At 50.0% G+C, this 15,124-nt stretch overlaps 1 protein-coding gene across 4 annotated transcripts in view; it reads left to right on the top strand.

Moving 5' to 3' along the window:
• Nucleotides 1-15,124, top strand: part of MINDY4 (MINDY lysine 48 deubiquitinase 4) — a gene marked incomplete at its 5' end in the record, with an annotated part of 134,332 nt that overhangs the window by 72,003 nt on the left and 47,205 nt on the right. For all 4 annotated transcript variants that reach the window (XM_084785485.1, XM_084785484.1, XM_084785487.1 and 1 more), the window contains 4 exons: nucleotides 5,388-5,443; nucleotides 10,427-10,533; nucleotides 12,999-13,115; nucleotides 14,278-14,366. In XM_084785485.1, coding sequence (XP_084641611.1) covers nucleotides 5,388-5,443; nucleotides 10,427-10,533; nucleotides 12,999-13,115; nucleotides 14,278-14,366 — 369 coding nt within the window. The remainder of the gene's footprint in view (nucleotides 1-5,387; nucleotides 5,444-10,426; nucleotides 10,534-12,998; nucleotides 13,116-14,277; nucleotides 14,367-15,124) is intronic.

Raw genomic sequence — 15,124 nt, 5'->3', positions numbered from 1 at the left:
TACCTTTGATGACAACCTTAAGCTAGGAATTTCCCAATCAATGGTTATTTTTTTCTAGCCACTCTGAAGGTGGCTTCCTGCTTTTGGTGCCACTAGTGAGAAGTCTTCTGTTAAGTTGTCTCTAGGAAATCCACCTTTTCTCTAAGGTCTTTCTTGTTCTCTGTGGCATTCCGATCATCTTAGCACGACGCATTAGATGTGTAATTTATCTTTGCATGTCTTACTGAGGCTTAGTGTAGTCTATAAAGATTTGTATCTGGCAATTTCCTGTTTTCTCTTCCTCTGGCAATTCCTTTTCTGTGTTATTGGACTGCAGTGTTTGTTTCTTCAGTATCTTTTACTTGGTCCTCCTTGCACCTTCTCTTTCCTTACTAATCACAGTCGGTACTGTCCATTAATAGCTCCCGACAGTCTCCTCATTGTTTTCCATCGGCTCTTCACGCATTTACCAAGTTTTTTCCCCCACCCACCTAACATATAAAACCTCAAACTTGCAGCCAAAGTGACAGTGTAGTAAACAGACACCTGTGCACTCATCACCCAGTCCAGCCATTGCTAGGATCCGTCTTTTGATTTTTTTTTTTTTTTTTTTTAATAAATCTTTAAAGATATTTATTTATTATGTATATGGGAATGCTGTCTTCGTGTACACCAGAAGAGGGCATCTGATCATAGTACAGATGGCTGTGAGCCACCATGTGGGTGCTGGGAATTGAACTCAGGACCTCAGGAAGAGCAGCCAGCGCTCTTAACCACTGAGCCATCTCTCCAGCCCCCGTCTTTTGATTTTTACTCCTGTACCTGCACATGTTTACGTTTATACACCGTTTTGCTATCCATGTGAGAGTGATAGTTGGTATCATGACATTTCAGCTCAAGTTTCCTCGGGACAAGAGTATTTCTACCCGGTCACAGGGCCGTTACCACGCTCAGAAAGACTCATTTAAATCCAGTAGTACTTACCATCTGCAATCTGGCCAAGAGTTCAGCGGTGGACACAGGAGAATGAGACACCTCCTTTCCCCCCTCCTTTTATTAAAAATAGATTCTTTTCTCATACAATATATCCTGATTACAGTTTCCCTTCCCTCCACCCCTCCCAGTTCCTCTCTGCCTCCCATCCCATCTGGATCCACTCCTTTTTTCTCATTAGAAAAGGACAGGCTTCTAAGAATTAACAATAAAAACATAACCAAATAAAATATAGAAAGATATAAAAAAAACTATCATATTTGAAGTTGGACAAGGCAAACCAACAGAAGGAAAAGAGTCCCAAGAGAAGGCATAAATCAGACCCACTCTTTCTCGTGCTAGGGAGTCCCATAAAAATACTAAACTGAAGGCTATAATACACACACAGAGGACCTGGTGCAGACCCATGTCAGCCCTGCGCATGCTGCTTCAGTCTCTGTGAGTTCATATGAGCTTTGCTCAATTGACTTAGAAGGCCTTGTCCTCCTGGTGTCCTCCGTCCCCTCTGGCTCCCACACTCCTTCTGCCTCCTCTTCCACTGGATTCCCTGAGTTCTGAGTGGAGGGATTTGATGGAGATATCCCGTTTAGAGCTGTCTGAGTAATGTCTGACTGTGGGTCTCAGTATTTGTTTCTATGTGCTGCAGGAGGGTCCATCTCCGATGATGGCACCGATCTATGACTATAGCAGAAGCAGAATGTCATTAGGAGTCATTGTTTTTCATCAGTAATATTTGGCTTTTCCGTAGGCCTCTGTGCTATATAGTCTCAGGTTTTGGTCATCCAAGCAGTATCTGAGGTTTAGGATCCATCTCATGACGTGGCCTTAAGCCCAATCAGACATTAGTTGGTTGCTCCCACAGCTTTGTGCCACCGTTGCTCTAGCGTATTTTGCAGGCAGGAGAGATTGCAGATCAAGGTTTTCTTTGGCTAGGTTAGCAGTTAGGTTTCTCTTTTGACAGCCTGCAGGGCATCTTTTTGTAATAAAGACATGGGGGCGAAGGTTCTGAGTAGGCACCATCTTGATTTCTCTATGTTTAGTGAGTTGTGTAGGTGTTGTCTTCAGCAATGGCCTCTTACTGTCAGTTTGTGGAGAGCAACCTATGGTCTTAGACTATAGGCGGTTTTGGGATTCCTATAGGACTCCTTTGGCCAACAATCTCAGTGGTCCTTTCTCCCAGGACCACTTCGTCACTTACTCAGAGACGAAGTCCTTGGTCGTGTGTACTCTCCCCCACCCCCTGTCCATTGCTCTCCCTGTGGGATGTGATAAGGAACAGAAATGGGGTGGAGGTCATCTGGGTAGGATAGAAGGCGTGCCTGTCTTTGGCCCTTGATACATGCCTCTGGGTTCTTTGCACAGTGGCACTTGGAGAAAGCACTGGGAAGCCTTGATTTATCTTTTTGTCTTTGTTGTTTCTGGTAGTTTTCGCTCAAAGGCAAGGGCACACTTTTAAGCTGACCTTTTCAACTGTACAGTGCTTCTGCCACAAAGGGACACATGAAAGGAACAATAGCACATTCTCCACGTGTGAGCACACTCGAGGTCTCCTTTGGTGAGGAGATCTATGAGGCATGGGCACAAAGGTTCTAAGCTTCTCCTGTGGCTGATGGATAGCCCTCTGGGTGGAAGTCCCATGACTGGGGAGAGGCCCTGCTGTTCCCTGCCCAGTGAGCACACTGTCCCCACCCTCTCATCAGCTACCAGGAACATTTGAGTCTCCATCCCACTATTCCTTGGATGCCCTAGAAGTTTCTGACAGGGACAGCATGTGTAGACTAAAGACGTGAACGCAGTGGAGTGTTTTAAACCAGTGGCCTGGGTTTGAGTCCCAGCATCGGCAGTTCTAAACTGTGCAGCTTGTGTCAGTCGCCTAGTTTCTGTGAGGGTTATTGCCTCATTTAATATCTTCTGTGGAGTACTGGTTAGTGTTGGACATCCAAGACTCAGTGAGAATGCTGCAGGCCCATTTCTGTCCTTGGCGCCATAGTCAGTCTCCCACTCCTTGGCTAAACAACAGGAATTTAATGTCTCATAGCTCTGAAGGCTGGAGTCCAAAGTCAGGTCAGAGCTCGCATGGCTAGCTCTTTCTGAAGGCTTTGAGGGAGAGCCTATATCCCTGCCTTTTTACCCTCCACCTGTATCCCTTTGCTTGTGGCCCACTCTCCGATCCGCAAAGTGTGTCCACCAGTGTCAGCTCTCAGCACCTCATCTCTCCTGGGCTGCGTCTTCTTTGGCTTGTGACTGCATTGTTTCTACCTACAGACTCAGGATCTTCCTCCCACCTCAGATCCTTCACGCCCCCTCCCCCTTTTTTTGGCTGTAAGATAATAAGATAATGGCTCCTGATTCTGGCCATTTGAATGTTGACATGTTTATGGGGTAGCCTGCCACACCATCATGGCCTTTTTTGCCTGGGAGACAGGCCTGATAGAAAGCATGCCTGGGGTGGGGGCACCACAGTTAGGCTGTAGTGCATTAGGAATCTGTCAGAGTCACAGAAGCTTATCCTGAGATTCTCAGCACAGGGCAATGCAGGTGGGGTGTCATGGCTCAGCAGGAGTTGCCTCTGGACGGAAGGTGGCAGGTCCTCTTCAGAGCCTTGCAGAGCAGCACTCTTAAGATATTCCTCTGCTACCACTTGCTTGATGTAAACCACGGAAAACTGCTTGCACCTCTCTTGACACTGAGGGAAGTAACTACTTCAAAAGGCTGTTTTGAGAGCCTTTGAGGTTTTCAAAGCACACATTCTGAGGCCTGAGATAATCCAAAGAGCCGAAAGGAGTTTGTTGTTGATGCTGTGGGTGTTTTTTGGTGAACATGAATTGCGGTGGACGATGGTGATGACGGGGGTAGCAGGGACCTTTAAGTAACTGTGTAGTGGGTGCAGGATCATGTCAGACCGGCCTCTGCACACATGTTGTGGGAAGATGTGGGGACTGAGGATGGGCTGCTCCGGGGGTCAGGACAACAGTAAGAGCCTGCTGAGACTCCATAAGTGAGAGAGGAGGAAGCAGGGCCAAGTGGGTTTAAGAGGGCCCTGGTAGCCTTGGAGTGCTTGGGAGATGCCCTTGACATCCTACCTGAAATGCTTTGCAAGGACTATAGAAGCCATCTTGGGCAAGTGCCTGGGCCTTGTGGTTCCTTGCCCATTCCTGGGCTTCTTGTCTCTTCCATCAAAGTGCCCAGGCCCTCAGCCTTTGCCACAGAGCAGATGAGCTGGGTGGAGTCTGAGGAAAGTCTTTTTGATGGTGGTGCGCCTTAGTTTTGCCTCATGGTCAAGGTGGGGTGCTCTGCATCCATGGGCTCCTCTTCCCAGTTTCCCAGAGTGTTCTTCCTCCATGCCCTTCCCCCCAAACACCTGTGAAATCCTGGTGGTACAGGGCTTCACTAAATAGGATGGGCACAGAGGGGACCAGGGTGCTTGGGAGGGACTGTGATAGACCTCTGGGGTCTACAGAGGAACTGAGAGTCGCACGAAGCGCAAGCACAGGGTCTGAGAACTGCGTGTCCCACACAGCCTTCACTCACACCCTTCATACGTCTTCAGGAGGAAGCCAGTTCAATGGAGGGCACCGTGGTGAGACTGATTGTTATTGCAGTCATATCTTACCCTGCAAAGACAGTGGAGGAAAATATATTTCAATGCCATGTTCAAAAGAACTGTCATTCTCAACATAGTAAATGAGTTTTTGGAGAATGATGTAAGAGTGTTACTTTCAATGTGTTCTATTTCCTTTAGTTCAGATTGATGCATGATGGAGGAAAACAAACCTAAGCAGAGCCACTACATGGGCGGAGCCTTTTTAGAAGGCTCTGAACACGTACAAACACATAACAAGTCTGAACCACAGGGCCATTTTCCTTTCCAAAGTTGGTACATTCCATGAGTCTGTTGTTTTATTTTTATTTTAAGATTTTATTTATTTACTTTATGTATATGAGTGCTCTATATGTGTGTTCACCTGCACACCAAGAGTGGGTACTAGAGGGTAGAGATGGTTGTGAGGCACAATGTGCTTGCTGGGAATTGAACTCAGGACCTCTGGAAGAGCAGACAGAGCACTTAACCACTGAGCCATCTCTCCAGCCCTGTCCAGAGCCCTCTCCAGTCTGTTACTTTAAATGGCCACACATGGCTTTAAGAGGAAGCTGGGAGAGAAGAAAGAAAGAAACAAACCTGACTTTGAACCCAGGAGAGAAGAGAGGCATTGATGATAAGACTTGACCTTTGCTGGTCCACACAGGGTATCGCAGCAGTGACATCAGTGAAGTCTGTTGGCCTGCAGCCTGCTCAGGGTACTCTCTGGGTATCAGGAGGAGTTGTCCTGACAGTCAGCTGTCCTGTTTGTGTTCCTCTGCCATTCTCCTCTTCCACACTGACTTTCTCTCTCTCTCTCTCTTTTTTTTTTCAGGAAAAATCAGTTGGTGTCAGACAAGGTGGCTGATAAACCAGATGTCCTGCAGCTAGGTAGGTGAAGCACATCCCTCACCATGTCCGTGTCACTTGGCAGGACTCCCTCCAGGTGGGAGACTCCTCACTACCCACCTCAGGGCCATGGTGCTGCATTCCTTCAGTGTCTCCATCTACTGCCTGCCTTTCTCTTCTGGATAGTTTTTTAAAGAGGGATTGGAAGCTGGGCCAGTGGTGGCAGCACACAACTTTAATCCTGAAGGCAGAGACAGGCAAATCTCTGTGAGTTTGAAGCCAGCCTGGTCAACAGAGTGAGTTTCAGAACAGTCAGGGATGTTACACAGAGCAACCCTGTCTCAAAGGAAAAAAAACAAAACAAAACAAAACAAAACCAAAAAGCAAATCAACAAACAAACAAACAAACAAACAAAGAGGGACTGGTTATACAGGTGGATGTAGTCAGTCACACATGCTTGCAACCCCAGCACAGGAGGCTAAGGCAGGAGGATCCAAAGGGAGAGGCCAGCCTGGACCATATGGCGAGACCCTGTCTACCAAACCAAGTCAAAAAAATGAACAAACCGAAGAATAGATTGTTTTCCCAAACCAAAGCAGACCAGCTAACAGAAACTAGGTTGCTTGTCCCCGGGTCTGCACTGTGCAGCTGCAGGCACACGAGATCTTTGAGGCTATTTAGAATGTTTTGGAACACAGCTCCAGGTCAAAGTATGAGGTAGCTGTGCCCAGGGTGGCATGTCCATCTAAAAGGTTTACCGGCATGATTGGTGAGAGGCTCAGCGTCTTCGCTCAGCCCTGTGCATTTCACACAGTGGCTGGGTCTGTGTCACTGGACTCTGAGATCAAGACAGAGCATTTGTTGCCACTTTAGCTTGGAAACAATTTCTTTCTGTCTGTAATCCTTGAAGAGAGAGCCTGGCGGGAGCTCTCGTGTGGAGGATGACAGGGCAGGGTTGGACATGAGAGGCTCAACTTGAGTGCTCTTCAGGCTGCTCTCCTCCTGGAAGCCAGCCCCTTTACCCTGCTCGCCTTTTGTGGCACATAGAAACATTTCTTTTTAAGCTGTAGGAGGAGAGATGTACTCTCAGAAGTCCCTGTGTTGGATATGTGGCCGACAGTGTGCTTTGATCTAGCTAAAAGTAGAGGCCAGGGCTCTGATCGTGGAGGCAGGCTTGTTTATGCTGTCTAACCCACTTCAGAGGTACCAGAGCCTTAGAAATCACCAGGAACTGCTGGTGGGGATGATGTGGTCCTGCCCAGGAAGGGCAGCTTTCTGCCCATGGCTGTGCAGAGTAAAGTAAAGGCTGCACAGAGTCAAGAAGCCCTGGCATTCAAAGCCTCTGGGCTGTGTGGCTCTTGAAGCTTTTCTGATGAAAGTGACTCGTGTTTGGACACAAAGCAACACAGTTCCCGGCCTTCAGAACCCCTCTCGGAAGGAAGGCTCTTTGGCAGCTCCCAGAAGCTATTTGAAGTGTATGCACATGCTTTCTGGAAGGAGGGGACCCTCGCTGCTGCTGGTTTGGATGATGATTCAGACAAAGAAGAGGAAGTAAAGGATGAGAATAGAGTTAGAGAAGAGAAACGCAGAGAGGGTCTGAGGGGCACGGGACATAGGACAGAGAAGAGGCGGCATGTCCTGGGAGAGGATCGGTGGTCCCTTTTGTATCCTTTGTGGTCTGGCTTAGGAGCCTTTGTTTGCAGCCCACCTGCAGGTAGACGGGAGGATTTGCTGAAGGCAGACTGTGCTGAGTGGAGGACATCTTGGACTCTTGGAGTGCAGAACTAGATGGGACAAAAGAGAGAGGTGTGCCGTGCTCCCATAGACAGGTGTGAACCTCAAGAGATGCAGGAGAGGGGCCCACAACAGTGGCATATAGGTTCAACTTTGAAGGATGGGCCAGGGCTCGCCCAAGGGACATATAGAAAGAACTGACAAGCGGAGGCAATGATGAGAGTGAGAGAGGCTACTGAGAGGAGCAGGGCCCAGAGGGGGGCGAGTATCAGAACAGGGCGGGAGCAGGCAGGCAGAGAGGATTCTGAGTGCTGTGCTAAGGTTTGAACCGAATTACTGGGTACCAGGAGTTGCTGAAGATTGGGGTTATGCATTGGGCTGTGTAGACTCGGCACAGGATGGATTTCAATGTAGGAACCCCTGGAAGGGGACTGGTAAGGAACTCTTGAGAGAGGCAAGGCACAGTGGTGAGGCTCCTTTGTCCCCAGTAACATTTCAAGACCTGCTCAAATGCCACCTTAACAGGACACTTCCCTGGTCCCTCGTGCCCCACCCTCTCCTCCTGAACCTTTGCCCAGATTCCTACCCCAGCACGTTCACCACTGTGTTTGGGGTGCTGTGTCTCTTACTCTGGCCTGGGATCTCTCGGAGAACAGAACGGTACCTTCATCTGTTCTGGTCCCACGCTGTCTCTAGTATATTAGCTATGGATGTTTGATAGAGCATGTCACAACACCAGGCCTGGTGATGCAGACCTGTAATTCCAGCTTCTTGGAAGTCTGGCCAAGAGAATTGCCATGAGTTCAAGGCTAACCTGGCTTACAAAGTGAGTTCAAAGTCAGGGTGACTTAGTGAGACCCTGTTTCAAAGTATCAACACTGTGCCTCTTGCTCTCTTTGGATCCCACTTAAGGGAAACGTGACTCTTTCTGTCTCTTGCCACCCACATACCCCCTCCAAAGGGTATAGGAAATGGGAAAACAAGCCCTTTGCTTCTGTTCAACTAGGCATTCATATAATGGCCTTAAAAATAGCATTTTCAAACCACCGGCATTTGCGGACAGTTTGGTGTCTTGGCTAACATGTCATTCCTCAATGCTGTGTTGTTCCCTTGCATGGCGGTCTTGCCACAGCTTGTCCCGAGGCCTGCTTTGTGGTCCTGAACCAACTTCCTGTGCTGGGCCAGGTTCTCCCTGCAAAAACCATGGAAGGCTGCCTGCTCCTCGGCTAATGCCCACCCCACATATGTTATATGGATCCTGTTCTGAGACTCCCAGCCTCTATCTCAGATTCACTTCATCGGCTGAGCAGAGTATATTGCCCCACTCCCCACCCCCCCAACCCCCCCACCAATATACCAAACAGAGGCCTTCAAATAAGCTTAACTACTGTCCCTTTCATCCCTTAGGAATCAGGCTGAGCCTGCCTGTCAGCCCTATCCTCCTTCCCCTCTGCCCTGATTTCCCATCAGCCCTCACTATCTTCAGCATGAGCTGCATCTGTTCTGCCGTTTGCGGCATTGCTTGGTATGCATGTGTCTTTATTTGCCATCTCATTTTATTTCTTCCTTTTCCTACCCAGCACCGTGTTTCTAAAATCTATCCACACTGCTGGGTGAACATCTGGTTTCCATTTCTGGTTATTTTTGTAAGGCCATGGTCACAGGGTAACGTTTCCAGAGATTCAAACGGAGAGCGGTCTCGTTTCAGTCTAGCTTCTTACGTTAAAGTTCAGCCTCACAAAATATTCTTTGACACTTTTATACATGTACAGAACAAATTTTAGTCATTTTTACTCCCCCCCTCACTTGCCATCTCTCATCCCCTCTTCTCTCCTGCTAAAACCCTTTTTAGCAGCCCATAGCCCCCACTTTCATGCCTTCTTTTTTTATTCAGTGCATGAGTTTTCCTTGTGTGGCGGCTGGTTCTACTGGATGGGGAAGGAAGGTTGTTGACTGAGATACAAATGGGAAGCCGTCCTGAGATTACCCTCCATGCCCTCCTCTCAGTGCCAGGTCCACCCTCCGTGCCCTCCCCACAGTGCCAGGTCCACCCTCCGTGCCCTCCCCCCAGTGCCAGGTCCACCCTCCGTGCCCTCCCCACAGTGCCAGGTCCACCCTCTGTACCCTCCCCTCAGTGCCAGGTCCACCCTCCGTGCCCTCCCCCGGGTGCCAGGTCCACCCTCCGTGCCCTCCCCACAGTGCCAGGTCCACCCTCTGTACCCTCCCCTCAGTGCCAGGTCCACCCTCCGTGCCCTCCCCCAGGTGCCAGGTCCACCCTCCGTGCCCTCCCCCCAGTGCCAGGTCCACCCTCTGTACCCTCCCCTCAGTGCCAGGTCCACCCTCCGTGCCCTCCCCCGGGTGCCAGGTCCACCCTCCGTGCCCTCCCCCCAGTGCCAGGTCCACCCTCCGTGCCCTCCCCACAGTGCCAGGTCCACCCTCCGTGCCCTCCCCCCAGTGCCAGGTCCACCCTCTGTGCCCTCCCCAAAGTGCTAGGTCCACCCTGGCAATGTCTCTGAGGAGTATGCGCTCAACTTTGCCAGCATGCTTACTCCTGGGGTCTTTTATCTGAGCATTCCAGTGTGTGTTGCACAGAAGGGGGCAGGCCAGAGGGTCTTGCTAGCTGAAATGTCACAGCTGCTTAATCTGGCAGGATTCGCTTTTAGCCTTGATCACCCCAGCTGTGCGAGATGTCCTGGAGTCCCTTCTGGCTGGAGGTCCTGGGGAGGCATGTACCAGGTAGTTTATGGTCAGCCTGGTTGGTGTCCTGCCACTGCCACTTTTTCCCTGTGCAGCTTGGGGCAGCTGTGTCACTGCTGGTGCCTTATGCCCTTATTGTAAGTGGCCAATAATAATCAAATTCTCAAAAGGCCAAGTTGGAGTTGAACTCAAATGTTCAATAAATAACAATGATAATTTTAAGAATATACTATTATTTTTACTGAAACGTGACTCCTCTAACACTGCCCTCTTCTCCTGTGTCCTTGGGGCGACAGACTTGTGCCCCCTGTCACCTTTTGTAAAGAGTGTGTCAGCGTTGGGTCTGCATCACTTACTGGCTGTAGGCTCTAAGGCACTTGATTCACTCTGTCAATTGGGAAGGACGGGTGATGGCCAGGAGCGAGCCCCGCTTTGCTTTCTTCTTGGTTGGGGAGCCCCAGGCCTGATGTAGAGGCTGGTGTTCAGTCTGAGACACTTCTCACACTTCTCCAAACACTTCAGTGTGGCGGTGGCGATATAAGTGACCTCTGGTCCATTTCACCGAGCCACACTGCGGCCTTGTTTTCTTTCAGAGGATGTTGAAGATGAGCTGATAAAGGAAGACATTGTCCTGTCCCCACCTCCATCGCTGCTCAAGATGCAGACGGTGTCACAGCCGATTGACCTCTCGCTGGCGAAGGTAGGTGTCGGCGCAGAGGGGCAAGGAATGCACCGTAAGCACAACCTCATGGAAATCACATAACTCGGATGCTTTTGGCTCAGTGGTTCTTTCTCATTGTAATCTCCTGGTCGCTGTTGAAGCAGGGAACATTGACATGACGTATAAGGAACCTGAACTGAGGGCTCAGGAAGACTGTTTTAGTCCTGGCTGCCGCCCCCTCACCCCCTGCTTCCTTGAGACAAAGGAGTGGGGGTGGGACTGGGTTTTCCTCTTCTGGATGCTGCAGGACCCTGCTCTTGATGGCCCAGAGCTGCCTCACCCACTGCGGTGTCACAGTAATGGGGTGGTTGTCCTGTAAGACTGACTGGCTCTGTGCCCACACTGACATCATGCCCTAGGCTCTGGGCAGCTGTAAAGCTGGAAGGACAGGGAGGGCAGTTCTTAAACCGTGGCAACAGGACACAGGCTCCCTGCCTTATGGCCTCCTTGGCAGAGGTGCCCTGTGTTCCTCAGGACCCTCGGTTGCTAGGGTGGCTCATCCCTCCTTTGGCTAGAGGCTCCTGCAGGCTGGAGTGTTGAGCCTGCTGTCCCACACCAGCTTTTCAGCCAGGATGCAGAAGAAGATGGAGAAGCTCCTAGAAATGCAGCCAGCTTCCTCTTTGTCCCACGTAACTGTGTGTACTTAGCACATAAGTCATGATGTAAAGATTTTTCTAGAGTTCTGTTCCCCTTTTCCCGCTTTTGTTCCTCTCTGCTCCTCTTCCGGCTTTTGAAGCTACAGAGGGCCAGACACATGGAAGGGGCCCCAAAGCTGGGCACCCATGTTCTGACCATCCATAGCCACAGGGTTGTGGTCCTCTGCAAGAGATGCTTCCATTTGGTGCTGAGCCCTTGGAGACCCCAGAGACTGGCTAGCGAGAGTGTGTCCTAAACCAATCAAGGTTTGGTGACACAGATGGGAGAGGACAGGGCTCAGGCTTCTGGGGGTGTTAACCACACCAGTGGCTCAGAACTGTCTCTGTGGCTAAGAGGATGGCAACAGAACCCACGCAGAAGCCCCAAGTCTGTAGTTTTCAGGCTGTTGGAAATGCGTTCTAACCACATTCACGGTTGCACTCGGCACAGAAGGGAACCCAAGCCCTGATGGATGGATTTATTTATCCACTGTGCACACCACACTTAATGATGACATGTAGACAAATGTTTACGTGATAGAGATTCCTTGTACAAAAGGAAGAGATGAAAGAATTAATTGTAGTGGACAGTAGTCCAGGTTCATGGGAGGAGCCTGACCTTGAGAGCAGGCTCCAGGGAGGGGATGGAGGTCAGCCTGCTAGTCCTGGAGCCTTCTTGATCCTTCAGAGCACCCCATTCCAATGCCTGTGCTAGAACTGTTGACTAAAAAACCATAGACCATGGATGGGGGGGGGGCATAACAGAGGGTCGGGCCCATCAGTGTGTAGCACTGGAACTATAAAGGTCTGGACAGAGGTACGTGGGTTAGTAGGAGTGAACCACAAACCGAATACATATTTTCTGATACCTAGAGATGTGACCGGAAGGATGGAAACAGGCCTTGAGAAGTCATAGGAAGCCCTCTGCGTGGTAGGCCTAAGATCACTGACAAGTGACACTCTGAGAAAATTCATTTTTACATTTATGTATTTATTTTCAGACAGCTAGGTAAGATGCTTTGGACTTTGCTCAGGGCTATGGTGTCTGTTGCAGCTACTCATATCTGCTGCTGTGATGTAGCCAGAGACAAAATAGAAACAATGTTCATTGTTGTGTGCTAATAAAACTTTACTTACAAAACCAGGTAGGTGCTAGATTTAGTTTTTGGACTATAGTTTGTGCCAGAGTTGTGGCTTGAAGGCTTGCTGAGAAGTTGAATCATTTGGGCAGCTTAAAATCTGATAATGGGGATAAGGCAGAAAGCCATGGTGCACTTGTGCATGCGTGTGTACACACACACACACACACACACACACACACACACACACACACACACACACACACAGACACACAAAACAAACAAACCTGTGGGTCCCAGGCTTTCATCCTCAGGAATGTGAGTTGGATTGACATGGCCCATGCATGGCCTTTGCACCAGTATTATTTTTAAGTGCCCCTAGATAATTTTAATGTGAGCTCAGGTTGGAAACTTACAGTCTTTCTGATGGAGGATCTGAGGTCCTCCAAGATCCCTGGTGAAGGCAAAGTTTTCTATTTCAAGGTCTGCATAGGAAACTCTTGGCCCACATTAGCATGTGCTGGTGTGGTTTACACACACTCCAGAGGTAAGATCCTTAAGGTCAGGTTTATCTTCCTCAAGTATGAGAAGAATGGGCTTGCAAAATAGACGCCACTGCCAGAAAATGCACTTCCTTGTAGAACCCAAGACCACCCCCTGCGGGGCCTGTGCTGCAAGCCTTGTTATTGTTCATTTTATAAACAGCCAATAAAATGCTTTTCCCTCCCAGGAGATAAAGACCCTTCTGTTTGGCTCTACCTTTTGCTGCTTCAGTGAAGAATGGAAACTTCAGAACTTTTCCTTCAATGACACCGCCTCGTTAAAATACGGCATTGTGCAGAACAAGGCAGGTTGCCCTTGGGGTCCCCAGGGATCCTTCTTCTGGATTGTCCTGTACAAAGTGGGGACATCAATCACAAGGTGACCTCTGAGAGCATCAGTGGGGGTGATCTGGCCTACCGTACACTTACCAAGTTGTCACTCGCTCCAGGCAACTAAGATGGGGCTGCTACAGAGAGAGGCACCTTTGTGATCGTCGCTGGGGACATTCTAGTCACACTCCCTTCCTGTGACACTGGGATGTCAACGGGAGGGAGCAGAAGGTGGCCTTAAGTATGCTTGGGTGCTTTCAGAGGCATCACAGGCCAAACCTTGGGAGGGGCTGGGGCTCTCAAAGGTAGATCTGGAGAGGGTCGCTTTCAGAAAGTGACAGCAAGAGCGCAGGGGTGGGTGCGAGGCGTTCAGGGCTAAGAGATACCAAGCCATCATGTGTGCAAAACACGCGTAGGAAGAGGTGCTTGTTTTTTTTTTTTCCAAAGATTTATTTATTTATTATATATACAGTGTTCTGCCTGCATGTACACCTACATGCCAGATCTCATTATAGGAGGTTGTGAGCCACCATGTGGTTGCTGGGAATTGAACTCAAGACCTTAAAGGAAGAGGTGGTTGTCACACAGCCAAAAGTAGGCATGGGAAGCTTTGTGCCTGCCCTGGGCATATTCAATAGGATGGCCTCCAGAAAAGCCTGAATATGTTCCCCCTCTGAGGCCAGAGGCTGCAGGACAGCTCTCCCCGGCACAGTCCTTGGCCATGGAACCTCTCCTGCCTCTGCTGTTTGAGGAAGGGCCCCGAGATGACCAGATTCTGCCTCCCTCTGTAGTGTGGCCAAGCTCAGCTTCTCTTTACCACAACTTCAAGGGTACCCTGACCTATTGCTCTGGCAACCCTTGGGTATGGTGGGAGTTGTTCTTGAGTGACAGAAAACCCATGGTCACATCTCCAGCTTCACACCTGACTTTGTAAATAGTCACTTTCATCCCACAAGAAAGGATCTAAAACTGGCCTCTCCCTTGGAGCAGGGTGAGGCCTAGGGGTCTACATATAGACAGGCCACTTTGCTGGAGACCCCCTATGATTGGGGATAGAGGCTAGTGGGTGGGATGGGGAGCATCTTGGGGCCAAGAAGTGTAGTCTTCACTGGTGGTGACATGTGCCTTTCTCTGCAGGGTGGTCCCTGTGGGGTTCTGGCGGCTGTTCAAGGCTGTGTGCTGCAGAAACTCCTGTTTGAAGGAGATAGGAGAACCGACTCTAATCTGTAAGTCAGTGCTTATCTTCCCTTCCCCGGGATTCTTTAGAGTGTCCAGAATAAATAAGCATGTAAGCGTGGGCGTTCCCTGATATTTCCCGTCTTCTGGAGGTTGAGAAGGGCAAAGGTGAGGACAGCTAGCTTGCAGGGCTCCTGCTGACCTGCTTAAGTGAATATGGTGCACTTGGCTCTAGGAGCAGGCAAGGTTGGTGAGTCATGTTTTACGCCACGAGGCCGGTGGCTGAAGATGGCTCTGCAAATGTACCACCTCTTCACACTGCTTTCCACACCCATATGCACCCGCCGACTCTCTAAGTAGGTCCAAGGCCTTCCCCCACCCAGCTTGTCTCTTCTCCATCAACAGTGAGAACTGCACATTCCGGCCAGCTCCACTGTGTATGACTTTCTCCCTGTTGTGGCTATGTACTTTCCATTTCACCCACAAGTGCTTGTACCTAGGAACCGCTGCTCATCACATGTAGTCAGCGCCCCTAGAACCCTTCCGTGCAATGAGAGAAGCCAGCGCTTCCTCTCCCGCCTCCCACCAGAGGTGCCAGCCAAGAGGTTTGAGATGTGCCGGGGAAGCCAGCACTTCTCTGCCGTCCACATCACACTCCTGATGTGGTAATGCCTGCTGGAGTAGGGACCCCTGCAGCCCACAGCAGGGCCTTTGCCTACTTCCCTTCTTGACTTGGACCACACCCCATAGGGTTCTGGTAGTGGTACCCGTCCCCTCATGGCTGCTGGGATTGGACAGGCGAGCCAGA

This window comes from Acomys minous (assembly GCF_964271855.1).
Source record: "Acomys minous genome assembly, chromosome: 6".
Lineage (NCBI taxonomy): Eukaryota > Metazoa > Chordata > Mammalia > Rodentia > Muridae > Acomys > Acomys minous.
This window is presented reverse-complemented; position numbering and strand designations above follow the sequence as displayed.